General features: G+C 37.3%; 2 protein-coding genes across 4 annotated transcripts in view; both read left to right on the top strand.

Moving 5' to 3' along the window:
• pias1b (protein inhibitor of activated STAT, 1b) overlaps positions 1–2,887 on the top strand; it is a 9,601-nt gene extending 6,714 nt beyond the window's left edge. For all 3 annotated transcript variants that reach the window (XM_014013664.1, XM_014013665.1, XM_014013663.1), the window contains exons 13-14: positions 565–602; positions 884–2,887. In XM_014013664.1, the coding sequence (XP_013869118.1) occupies positions 565–602; positions 884–1,216 (371 nt within the window). In that variant the 3' untranslated portion in view covers positions 1,217–2,887. The remainder of the gene's footprint in view (positions 1–564; positions 603–883) is intronic.
• Positions 2,888–3,312: 425 nt separating this feature from the next.
• morf4l1 (mortality factor 4 like 1) lies at positions 3,313–8,156 on the top strand. The gene is made up of 12 exons (XM_014013666.1): positions 3,313–3,422; positions 4,341–4,387; positions 4,468–4,535; positions 4,635–4,721; positions 4,862–4,939; positions 5,020–5,045; positions 5,189–5,280; positions 5,435–5,536; positions 5,689–5,777; positions 6,484–6,656; positions 7,484–7,568; positions 7,653–8,156. Exons 1-12 carry the CDS (start codon positions 3,383–3,385, stop codon positions 7,735–7,737), a joined length of 972 nt encoding a protein of 323 aa, XP_013869120.1. The 5' UTR covers positions 3,313–3,382; the 3' UTR covers positions 7,738–8,156.
• Positions 8,157–12,995: the final 4,839 nt, after the last annotated feature.

Raw genomic sequence — 12,995 nt, 5'->3', positions numbered from 1 at the left:
GGGAGAGGACGAGGAGAAGAGGGGTGGACTTATTTCTAATTTTATCTGACTTATTTAATTTAATTTTTATTGTTTTTATTGTCCTGCAGGCTCTGATGGAAAATTAATTTGAAGCTGAGATTTTTTTTTATAAAAATCGTTAGATTACTCTAGGGAAAATCTGTGTCAATTACAGATATTCTGTTCACGTGAGCAGCTGTCAGTCAGCACCTGTCAACTTCCAGACACACAACGGAGCGTGTCTGAACCAATCACTTTTGTTGACATTGAGGTACTTTACATTGACTGTTTATGGTTGAGTGTGGGCGTGTAGAGGATAGAACCTGAGGGGGGACCTCGTGCGCAAACTCTGACGTGAGGCTGGGATTTATAAAGGAAAGATGCGCAGAAATGTGCGTACGCACGGTTTTATAAATCTGAATTTTTTTTTTGGCATACGCCATTCCCGTCTTTTGGCCGTACGTTCACTTTGAGTATGGTTTCCACGCAATCCTTTATAAATGAGACCCCAGATTATTTCCAAAATGAAGTAATTTCTGATTTTTTTTTTTTTTTTGCTTACAGATCTAAATTTCTTCTCTTTCCTCCAAGGTGACAATCAGGTAAATAAACTAAGACACTTGTCATTTTGCTGTTATATTTCATTTTGCATCCCTTCATTGTAGTTAATATGTTTAAAGAAGAAAAACGTTTTTACAGAGAAAATAAGACTTTAAAGTTGTGTCTCACACTCTACTGGTAGCTAATAGGTTACAATAGGAAGTTTTATAATGATTTATAATCACATGTGTGCATGAAAGAGTGCGTCACACACAAAAACTTTGAGACAATTTCGAGTCACCAAGTTTCCCTGTTAACTAACAGTATGTCTTCTTCACGTTAGCATTACAACATGGTGATGGCTGCTGCAGCGGCGGCGTCAGCTTCTGCTCCAGAGGACCACGACCTGCTTCTCAACCGTTACCTGCCCTACGGCTCCTCACCGATGCTACGGGAGCAGCCGGGCACCCCTGGGGGCAGCACCCTGGCAACAACTAACGGAGGCAGCAACAGCGGCAGCACCAGTAGTTTGGTGTCTTCCAGCAGCTTACGAGACCGCGACAAAGACAGAGACAGAGACACCCACAGCATTTCAGGATTGTCGAGGTCCTCCATGGAAGCAGCAGCAGCTGCGGCCATTTATGGCTCCATATCTGACGTTATCTCTCTTGACTAGATCCACACCGAACTGAAGCACAAGGGAGACCCCGACAGGAGTTCTTTGTAAATAGTGAAGTGGAAGACGAAAGATTAAAGTGCTATGTACAGAGAGGAAAATCTATTTTCAATTTTACTTATCATATGTATATAAACTTGGGACGCTTCTTGTCCAGTGCGTTACTTCCGTTGATATTTTTCTGTGAATACTGAAGACTTTTTCACACCTCTTCATGTGGTCCTTTGATTATATTGTAGCTTTTGTACCTGGTTTTTACTATTTTGTTTGGATATTTTATGTCAGTAGCATTATTTCAGCATACATGCACAGTCCCTAGTGAGGCGACACCTTTTGGGACATATTTAGAATATAAAGAAAATGGGGCTTGATGTGTTAAAAAGCAACTGGGAGCAAAATGTACACAAACAAAAAAAAACAATGTATACATTTTTCTTTATGTCCTAAATGGCATTTCTGCCATGATGTTTTGACAGCAGAACGATCTGGCCATTTTTGCCATCATGTAGATTTATTTTTTCTAAAATATTCATGCTGTGGTTGTTATTTTTTAAATAATTATTTATGATCTAAGTTATATTGGGTGTGAGCACACTCTTTGCCTGTTGGAACTGTTGCCACTATAAATGCAGAAGCAAGTGTGAGATCCTTCTGTTGTCATAACTGTGCTCTATGTCTTCTTGCTTATATTAGTTGATTCAATTATTAATATTTTACTCCTCAGGCTGGATGTAAGCTACATGAGTTGGGAGTTAGTCAGTATTGAATGATCAGCTTTTTTCTGTGTGTGAATGAAGGGCATTGGTCCAGCAAGCACCCGCAATTGGACCTTTTATATACAGTAGATCTATATATCGAAATTTGAAAAACTTATTACTTTTCTTGGAATGTATAGCCTGTTTATTTTGTCATTTAAACAGAATGACCAGTCGACAAATTTCTGCTCCACGTTCAAAATATGGCTAGTTTCTGGTCTAATTGAAGTTAATCTATTAATCGAAAGGCTACAACTGTTCACCCAAATTAAATGAGTTGATTTCATTTCATTATGTTTAATTGTAACGTTTGCTTTTTTTTTCTTTTTCTTTTTTTTTTATCTGTGGCGCAGCGAAGCATTACAGTTCACATTTACAGTAGTTTCGGCTTTCTATGTTTGCCAGTTACCTGAGAATTCACCTATTTGGGAGCTGTGCTGTCTGTAGCCACAGGATGCGTAGCCTTTTTTTGTGGTGTTTAATGTATTTGCCACAGCCTTTAAGATAACTGTGATAGCTTAGGCTTTGTGAATCACAAATTGCATTTTGGCCCAGAGGTTGCAAATCATTTGAGTTTAATTTTGAATGCATCATTTTCTTGATTTTGTTTTCCTTTCTTCATTTTTAGACTTGTTCTTATAATTAGGATTATTTATTACCATATATATTATTTTTCCTTGGTTTGATTTGTGACTATACATTGTTGTCATTGTATGTGATATTTCTTTTGTAATTATATAATTATTGCTATTTAAATATGTCACTGTTGCTTGACATGCATTGTAACATTTTTAGTTTGTCTGTTTGCTATCAGATATTGTCAATAACTCAATAGAGGCTTTCATCACGTTTGAAAAGCTAGAAGGTCTACTGTCCTAATTGATATGTAAAAGAATTAAACCCATACACAAAATGAGTCTTTGTAGACCTAGTTGTTCTGAGAAAATCTTGGTTTTATTTCTACAAGTCATTATATTACAAGATGCAAGGAATGTTTAACAAATCAGTAAAGCAGCATCCTAATTACAGGCTTAGTCCATAGTGACTGAAGTTAGTTAAATTTTGTAAAGGTGATTATTTAAATGTTGCATTGCAAAAATGTCTAATTTCTTAGATATTGTTTTTGATCATTAAATGAAGAAACATGCTTTTTTTTCAAGAGTTTAATCGCATACGTTGATTTAGCTCATTTTTGTCATCTAAATAAATACCAAAATAAATCTGCAGGACGTCCAGTTAACAGCCCTGTTGTTCCGCATCTTGACCAGACAGGGGCAGTAGTGTTCACTAACGTTACTATCCAACTACAAAGAAACGATGAAGAAGAAAATATGACATTAGATAGCGGCGCCGTTGTGAATTGGAATGGGACCTGGCGATTTTCCCCATATTTTGATAGTTTAATCCATGAATGGCGCCGAAACAGGACCCGAAACCTAAATTTCAAGAAGGTAGCTACATGTTTGCCATTGGTTCCGTTGGATGTGTGATATCTGCAGCTGCTGAGGGTGCTTGAAATGCTCCAAGATGCTAGCTAAAACCACAAACACCGCGATGCAGTGGAGCGACGGCTAGCGGTGTTAGCTCACATTGTTATGACGAGTTGAGAAAATAAAATGTGTTTTTATCAGTTTTGTTTGCACATTTAGTGTCGGTTTAGTCTTGTGTTTGCTGCTCACTTCCGCGCCTTTTATAAAATGTGCTGTATTTGAATTAGCGACGTCTTCTCATTCACAGAGACGGATTTCACCGCCTCATTCAGTTTGTTATTGAGCTATTAGCCAAGTCTTTGCTAATTATCAAATCTACACATTTTATGAGTTTTGAAGTATTTATGCATACAAGTACTGTTGTAGTGTTTTATTATTTAAAGGTTACCGAATGAACAGGCAAGTTTTCATCACCTAACATCCACACATTTAGTCAAGTGAAGTGTTTACTGGGCAAAAGGCTCAGTTAATTCCCTTTTTAAAAAGACTGATGGTACAATTTCTGCAGGTCTAAAGAGATTTTTAAACATTGAACGAGTCAAATATCCTAATCATTTAATGTGGTCCTGAAAATTAGTTATTCTCCTTTTCTAAACGTATTTCTAAGTTGTTCTTTGGATTTGGCTTCTTTTTCCCCAGTAATGTTCTGTTCTGTTCTTGGAATTAGAAACAGACTTTTTTTTTATTTTGATGAGAAATATAAAGAATTAATAAGTGGTTTGACACTTTTTCAATGATCTGCCTGAGTTTGAGATTGCAGTATGACCTGTGAACCTGAAAGTCAGACATAAGGCAAAAATAGATTTCAATTTGCATTTAATTTTCCTGTTCAGTCACAAATGTGCCTGTCTCAGACTAATCCATCTGCTCTTCTCTCAGGTGAAAGAGTGCTGTGTTTTCATGGGCCATTGCTTTACGAAGCTAAGGTAGGCTGCCCATCTCTTTGAACACAGTGTTCCACTATCTGTCACATATTTTTAATGATGAATTGTGCTTTTGTTTGCAGTGTGTTAAGATAAATATCAAAGACAAACAGATCAAATACTTTATTCATTACAGCGGTTGGAATAAGAAGTAAGCTTTTGATTTAGACAAAATATGAACTATATATTTATGTAGTTTTCTCAAGGGTTTACATTCATTCTTTGTGGGTTTTTTTTTTTCAACTTCTAGCTGGGACGAATGGGTTCCTGAAAGCAGAGTGCTTAAGTATGTGGACAGCAATCTTCAGAAACAGAAAGAGCTTCAGAGGGCCAATCAGTAAGTTCAGTTTTATCAAAGCTGTCCAGTCTACTAAGTCAAATTAAAATTGCATTTGTAAACGTCCAGAAAACAGATTGACTTACCTAGTGTAAATAACGTACTTTTCAGTGGCTGGTCTTATTATTTTCTCAATTCAGAGACCATTATGTAGAAGGGAGAATGAGGGGTGCTGCACCGAATAAGAAGATACCCCCTGCATCGCAGAAAAATGATGTGTGAGTGATCTGTTTGTCATTGCACACCATCAAACGACTTCTGAAATTATTCTTATATGAACAAATTTCTTCTGTTTTAGGAAAGCAAAAAAGAACAAACAGAAAGGTGACTGTCATTTTTTATTATCATAGATCATATTAAAATGAATTAACCTGCTCATTTAGCATTCCTGTATTCTAGTCTTTTTTTTATTTTTTTGTCCCCATTATCTAAAACAACAACATATTAAAGTATGTTTGTGTGTGCAGCTCCTGGAGCAGGAGAAGGGACAAGTTCAGGAGGGGATCCAACCCACCCTCCACGTAAGAAGAGAGCACGAGTCGACCCAACTGTTGAAAGTGTAAGTCCAGGCAGGCGCTTAAAGCAAAAGGTCCTCTGGTTTATGAGTTGATAAATATTCTTCTACATTGAAAGAAACTCAAATGCTGAAAATGTCTTGTATGGCAGAAAGCATGTCAGTGTGTTGTTAAGTCATTTTTATCCTCTCTGTTTAGGAGGAAACATTTATAAACCGTGTCGAGGTCAAAGTGAAAATCCCAGAGGAGCTGAAACCATGGCTCGTGGATGACTGGGACCTGATTACACGTCAAAAACAAGTAACAAATCAACCTTTTATTGTCATCTTGTTTACATTATTTTAATTATTAACGCCTGTATGTAAACCTGAAATGTCATTTGTCAAGATACTCACAACATGCATACCTTAATTTTGTTTGTGTCTTCAGCTTAATTTTGTTTGTGTCTTCAGCTTTTCCATCTACCAGCTAAAAAGAATGTTGATTCCATTCTGGAAGATTATGCAAACTACAAGAAATCAAGAGGAAATTCTGACAGCAAGTAATTACACCATCTTGTTATTAACTTTTAAAAGAGACAGATTGTGCAAAATCCACTTTTTAGCTGTCAAATACATTTTGTTGTGTACTTGGAGTCTCTAGGAGTGCAGAAAAGTTTATTTTAGTGTTCCTGGTGCTGCGTAGACAGTTTTATATTCTAATTGGGTCATTTTTTTAACCTGTTCAGTTTTCTTTATTTTCTATGATGTTTTTTTTTTGAACTATGACATATGTCAAATTATTTGTGACCGAACTGCTAAATAAGGTCTGGACTTACCAACTATGATTTGGTTGTCTTCATTCTCCTCTGGTTCCAACATATAGGGCTGGATGGACAAGTCTTCTGTTGACATCTTTTAATTAATTTGTAAATAACTGGAAGCTGGAGGGGGCGGGGCCTGAAGCACCTTGTTTAAATTTAAAGAGACAGCCTCAAAACGAGTTGATCTGAGACACACCTCTGAAAAGGGGGTGAAAGAGGGGCTTGTGGAGTTACAATATAAAGGAATTCAGACCAAAGCATTGCAGTTCCACTTTATATAGACCCCAGTTGAATGATTTAAATGTGAAAAAGAAGRATTTAAAAGCATTATGTGTTCACTTTAGGAAACTTTTATAGATGTCATAGAGATGGCTGAAAAAGTTCTCATTATGACTGTTTGTTCCATTGAGATGTAATTTGTTTTCTTCTTCTTTTGATTGTTCAGAGAGTTTGCTGTAAATGAGGTGGTTGCTGGTATCCGTGAATATTTCAACGTCATGCTGGGGACGCAGCTTCTTTACAAATTTGAGAGGCCACAATACGCGGACATCCTGGCCAACCATCCAGATACACAGATGTCTCAGATTTATGGCGCTCCTCACCTACTCAGACTTTTTGGTAAAAAAGAAAAAAAATTGCCATAATTGTGTATTCATAGAACAAGACTACTGTGTTGTTTTAAAACAAATATTAACTATATAAATTATTTAAAACTATATTTAAGAACATTATTAAGAACTATAGGGTCTGTGTACTTTTTGGTCATTTTTTATTTTAAAAACAGATACTGGAAAAACAACAAAAAAAACTTATTGTATTTCCATTTTATACCTCCATAATTTTTCTCAAATCGGACATTTAACACTGAGGTTAACTAAGGTGGATCTAGTAAAAAAAAAACTATAATAACAGGTGGCTGCCTGTACATAAAGAAATAAACAAATTCTAGCTACTTTTTCCATTTCTCTAACTGCGAGCTGTGTTTATTATATAGCTAGTCTAGCTAATTTATTTAAAAATAATAATTTATCAGGCTCCACCTTAAATGGCCTGATAATAAGATGAATAAACACATTTTTCTGTATAGCTAACCAGGCAGCCACAGTAAATTAACACTAGCTAACTAGTTTTACATTTCATTTCATTTTACATTTTAATGTCAGCTGATAGTTTATAAACATCTCAATAAAATAAGTCTTCACTTGGTCACAGTTTAAGCCAAACAGTCCAGTTTGCTACAGCATTATTCTGTAACACATTAAAAGACAAACATCGACCAGAATAGACCTTCAAAATAAATAAACCACTATTGTAACTTTTGCTCTGTGCTGTCTCAAACACTTGAAAACTTGCTGGGATTAATTGTAAAAGTATTCTAGTCAAAAGTAAAACAAGGTCATTGGTGTTGTATGATGTAAAAGTCTGTCATTGTTTGGTTTTGAAAGTGAGAATCGGAGCCATGCTGGCGTACACTCCCCTGGATGAGAAGAGCCTCGCACTACTGCTCAGTTATCTACAAGACTTTCTCAAGTAAGTGTTAAAAAATCTTCCAGCAACTCTTTCGCACCGATCAATCAGAAAGACTTAAAGAAGTTCACCGTTGCTCCTCTCTAGGTATCTGGTGAAGAACTCGGCATCACTCTTCAATGCAAGTGACTATGAAGTTGCCCCTCCAGAGTATCACCGCAAGGCAGTTTAGAGTATTTTTTAAAAAAAGATCTAAAGTTTCTTTTTTTTTTCTTCTTTTTTGAGTTGAGGTTCTGATGAGGCTTTATTTGTCAAAAGGATGTGATTTCATCAGAACACCTTTGGGGAACAGATTTTTGAAGAACTGTGGAGATCCTGTTATCAAGGAAAAATCAGAGTCTCTGTARTTTCTGGACAGTGTTTTCTTCTTMTTATTATTTTTTTAAATCATGAGGAAAGCTGCTGAGTGCTTTTTATTTTGTTTCTGTAAAGGCAGTACCACTTTTTGTTCCTTTGATACCTTTTTGTCTATCAGTAGCCAACATTTCTTAAAACTAAAATGATTTCATCATAAATACTTCTGTTCCCAGACTTGATACAGATGCTGGAGTCGTGCAGGCTGACGTTTTGTAATAAAAGTCTTTCATTCTGGTTGCTGSTCTGTCTTCATTTTGAAGCTGATTAAGGTCTCATTATCAGCAGCTCATTATTAATAGACATGTCAGTTTAAATTGGGTTTTTTACAGTTTATTTCAACCTGAGTATTCAGAAGTAAAATAAAAAAGAATACACAATTTGTAAATATTACTTTTTCTTAAAAGGAAAAACTTATTTTCAGACGGAATTCAGTCTTTTTTTTATGGAAGCCACTTCTACCACACTGACTGTAAAAACACAACTTTTGTATTGTGGGATCTCAACTTCACATCTTGGTTGACTCATGGAGATGCTGTCATAATTTTAAGCTAGAATCTCACAGTTAAACCTATAAGGATATTTCTTCCTCAGAATGGCAGAAATGGGTTCCTGCAGACTACTRCATATATACATGATATACAAATACAGGCTATACATCTTGAGAAATTTGTTTAAAATAATTGGTTTAGTGAGGTTAAAACTTSGTTCTTTCAAAGTTTGTTCCAATAMTTGTAACTATTGACTAAATATTTCATTTTTTGAAATGTTTGAATATGTTTTACTTTTTTGTAGAGTAAATTGTTGCATTTTGGTGAATTTTTTTCCCATTGTTACAGATGTGCACAACTATAATACTATGTTAAACAGTTTAGAGCCTCAGAAGGCTGTTTCAGAAAAGGACAATATTTTTTAATACCTGTTGGAGGATTTACAACTGAGACCAAGCTTTTTAACAGCAACACATTTCACTCCAGAATGCCTTGATAGTCTTGAGATAACATTCTACCCTGCAATTCAAGACCCGCTGTATCAGATGCAGCAAAGCAGCCCCAGAACAGAACCAGGCCGCCTCCACCTATCACTGTAGGTTTAGTTCTTTTCTTTGAATGATTCATATTTGGTTTTCATAGAATTGAAGGGACTTGTTAAAAAGCTCTATGAATGAATGCATTATTAACAGGCTTCTGATAAACTAGATGACGTTCTTTGTAGGCAGGGGCGGGGCCACAGGGGCACTGGCCCCCCCAGCTAAAATCTGATTGGCCCCCTGAAGTGCCTCTGTCCTGTCACTCATCTGTCTTTTACCAGTTAGCGATGTTGGACATGGATGCAGTTCCATGTCCAAACACTAGAGGCGCTATTGAGAAAATCCAGCATGAATCAAGCTTACACAAGTTTTCTCAATAAGTTTTGAACAATCCTGCAGAAAAAAGTATTTCAGCTGACAAATGATGGCTGGATTTTCTCAAATGCTATGTGTTTGAAAATATTTGATCTGTGTACGGTAAAAATGTATTAGCTTTTTTTTATTAATACATTGCAGGTGTTTGTACGACTGGTTAAATGTGTAGGCCGACACCTTACCAAAACTGGCCCCTTACTCAGGAAAATCCTAGTTCTGCCGCTGTGTGTAGGTAATTTAATGATATGAATCAGGTGTGTTGAAGCAGGGTAACAGCTGAAAGATGCAGGACAGTGAGTCATGAGGAACAGGGTTAAAAACATCCGGTCTAGGGAGGTTGTCCTGTAGACCTGAAACTTCTGAATTGTACAGTATATGCGCAGTTGGAGCCACAGGAACAGCACACTGCCTTTACCTTTAACACCCTTGTCAGTCATTTTCTAAGCTCCTAAGATAACTCTCTCCTCATATGTTCAGTGGTATACCATGATACCAAAGAGTTCTGCAGTCTTGTATAACGTACCTCAAAGTGATACTTGAGTAAAAATACAAATATCTTACTATATTATAAGTTTGGTAAAAGTTAGTCTTCTCCAAGAATATTACTTGAGTAAAAGTCTTAACTATCTGACATTCATTTTACTTAAGTGGGCTATCAAAAAGGAAAATTTCTGATGTAAAATATAGTTAAAAGTTAAAGTATTGAATACAAGTGAGCTGTTAAAATGTCCAAAATAACATTTACTAGGAGGTGACCTCCCCAAAATATATTTTATAAAAGCCATAATGATTATAATGTTAAATAATTTTTTAAAAATTAAGTGTATCATCCTTTATGTCAAGTCCAGTTTCTTTAGTTTAATAAAAATAATTGTGGTAAACCAAAATAAATTATTTGTATTGCTTTTCTTTTGTCAGTTTCAAGTTTCATTGTCATTTTTTCCTCTAAGGTAGGGGCTCAGTACAAGTAGATCATGTTTATTTAGTTAATAGGGTTGAGTTTTCCTCTCACACATATTTTAGTTCACATCAATGAAGAATATGCTGAAGTCAAAATTTCACCTTTCCCTTAAGAAGTTAAATAAAACTAATAAAAATAGTCTTTAAATATCAACAGGTTTTATTAAATGAAATACATTTTTGAAACACAGATGTTCTCTTCTGTTTGGTTGTTCTGATGTTTTTAAGGTGAGCCAGAGTGGATCTAGCAGTGATGGAGAGCATGAACTACAGACGGTTTATTTTGAGAAAAGAAAGACATAAAAACTTGGGTCGAAGCTGCTTTCCTCCCTCTGTGCAGTGAAAAGTGTTTACCCCTCACCCTGCTCCTTTCCTCTGTTGTGACTAAATACAAAAAAAAAAGGGAGAAAGCTTCAGGCTGATTTGTGTCTTCAGCTTTCAGCCCTGTGCAGTTGTTACAGCAACAACAACAACTTAGTTTTTCTAAAAGAATTTCTTAAATCCAATCTCCTCTCAACCTCAACCAGGACCAGATGTGTTTTCACTCCAGACCGCTCTCCCATCACAGCACCCTGATGGCTTTTAAAAGCCCATCAGGAAGACTGACGCGCACAAATCCATTCACTCRGACACTTGCCTGCTCCTTTCTGGGCTCCATTTGCTGCCACGGTTAATACTTCCCACAGTATGTCAGAGGCCCAGCCAGCAGTGAGGGGGTTTTCATGTGAACCAGGTGACAAAGAGCCTTTTACTGCTGTCATTACCTGAGAGAGACATGTGCACCATGCAGCCACCTCTGATGAGGCTGGGTCAAAGGCTGATTGATGGTTTTCTCCAACTGTATCTGTTCTGGTCCGTTGAACAGAGGACACACGCTACATAGACCTGTAGAAACAACCCTGATCATAAATCTCAAATGTTCTCTGGCCATTGGGGAGGATCTCAGTCACCATTCACCACCGGTGGCTTTTAACATCCATGTGTGGCTGTGTTTTATATTACAGCAATTTCATCTTTGGGTTTGGAAAAAGAGAGTAAGAGGCTAAAATTTTGTTCTATTTTATTTCAGGCATTTGGATTTAATACCTGTCAAATGATTGTTAAACTTTATTGTTAGAATGTTACATGAATAATATAAAATTAGATTACTAAAATGTGTTTCACTGCTAAACCATAATACATTTTACAGATTCCTCTAAGTTAAAAAATATACTCACTTGGAGACTATTCTGGTGCCAGTTATGAACATTTTAACACTTGAAATGCAGGTTTGGAGCAAATATCTCAGATGTTTAAATATATAAACGGATAAATAGGATCCAAAAGCTTGGTTCTTATTATCTCTGTTTCTGTGTAAAATCAGTAAAAATAGGTAAAACAAAAAATTGGCCACTCAAAAATGGTCAAAATTTGCAACAATGTGATTAAACTGATTGCTAAAGCTCCTAATTTCTGTAAAGTAATATGAAATATTTTCTGTATAATTTTAATGTTGATGTGCACCAATGGAACACAAAAGAAGAAACACAAACAAAAACAATCATCCTCATTTTTCACTTTAAAAATGATGGGAAAAAACATATAAAATAAATTACAGTCCGTGTTTCTTTGACATTACTGTATAAAGGAGACAACACGTGTAAAAAAATATAGTGCAATTGTTTATTTAAGATGTTTTGCAGGAACTCTGCAGACCTCATGGCGAGGACATCGATGCCGTGACCCACTGCATCACTGACTACATGACCTTCTGTGTGGAGAACACTGTGCCAACTAAGAAGGTACGGTGCTTCTCCAACAATAAACCATGGGTGACCCCAGAGCTGAAGGCCCTGCTGAATGAGAAGAAGAGGGCCTTCAGGTCTGGCAACAAAGAGGAACTGAGAAGAATGCAAAAGGATCTTAAATACAAGATCTGGAGGGGCAAAGAAAGCTTCAGGAGGAAGATGGAGGAGCAGCTCCAACTGTCTGAGAGGTCTGGAGTAACATGAATAAAATCTCTGGCCACTTCAAGGACAATGGAGGAACCACAGTGCCTGCAGAATTGGGTTGGGCTAACGACCTGAATTTGTCTTTCAATAGATTTGACACTGGTCCGCTGACCACCTCCCCCACCCTCAGCTCTCAACTATCCCCCACCGTACGCTGCTCCCCCACTTTCCGSTTCCTGCACTCTCCTTACCCCCACCCACAACAGAACCAGCCCCACCTCCCACTCCAACCCAGCCTGACATTCACCTCACAGCTGATCAGGTGAGAAGTCAGCAAAGGAAAACAAAGATCAGGAAGGCAGCAGGACCAGATAGAATCAGCCCCAGACTGCTCAGGGACTGTGCGGACCAGCTCTGTCAGGTGGTCCTGCAACATCTTCAGCCTGGGTCTGGAGAGGGTTCTTGATCTGTGGAAGACTTCCTGCGTGGTTCCAGTGCCAAACATCACACAACCCAGGGAGCACAGATATCTCTCTCTCTCACCTAGAGCAAGCAGGAAACACTGTGAGAGTCATGTTCTTTGACTTCTCCAGTGCTTTCAACACTATCCAGCCTGCTCTGCTGAGAGGGAAGCAGGAGGGAGCCGGAGTGGACAGGCAGCTGTCAGCATGGACCATCGACTACCTCACCAACAGACCACAGTATGTGAGGCTCCACGACCATGTGTCTGATGCGGTAGTCTGCAGCACAGGGGCACCACAGGGCATGGTCCTCTCACCC

The sequence above is a fragment of the Austrofundulus limnaeus genome, unplaced genomic scaffold (assembly GCF_001266775.1).
Source record: "Austrofundulus limnaeus strain Quisiro unplaced genomic scaffold, Austrofundulus_limnaeus-1.0 Scaffold104, whole genome shotgun sequence".
NCBI lineage: Eukaryota > Metazoa > Chordata > Actinopteri > Cyprinodontiformes > Rivulidae > Austrofundulus > Austrofundulus limnaeus.
This window is presented reverse-complemented; position numbering and strand designations above follow the sequence as displayed.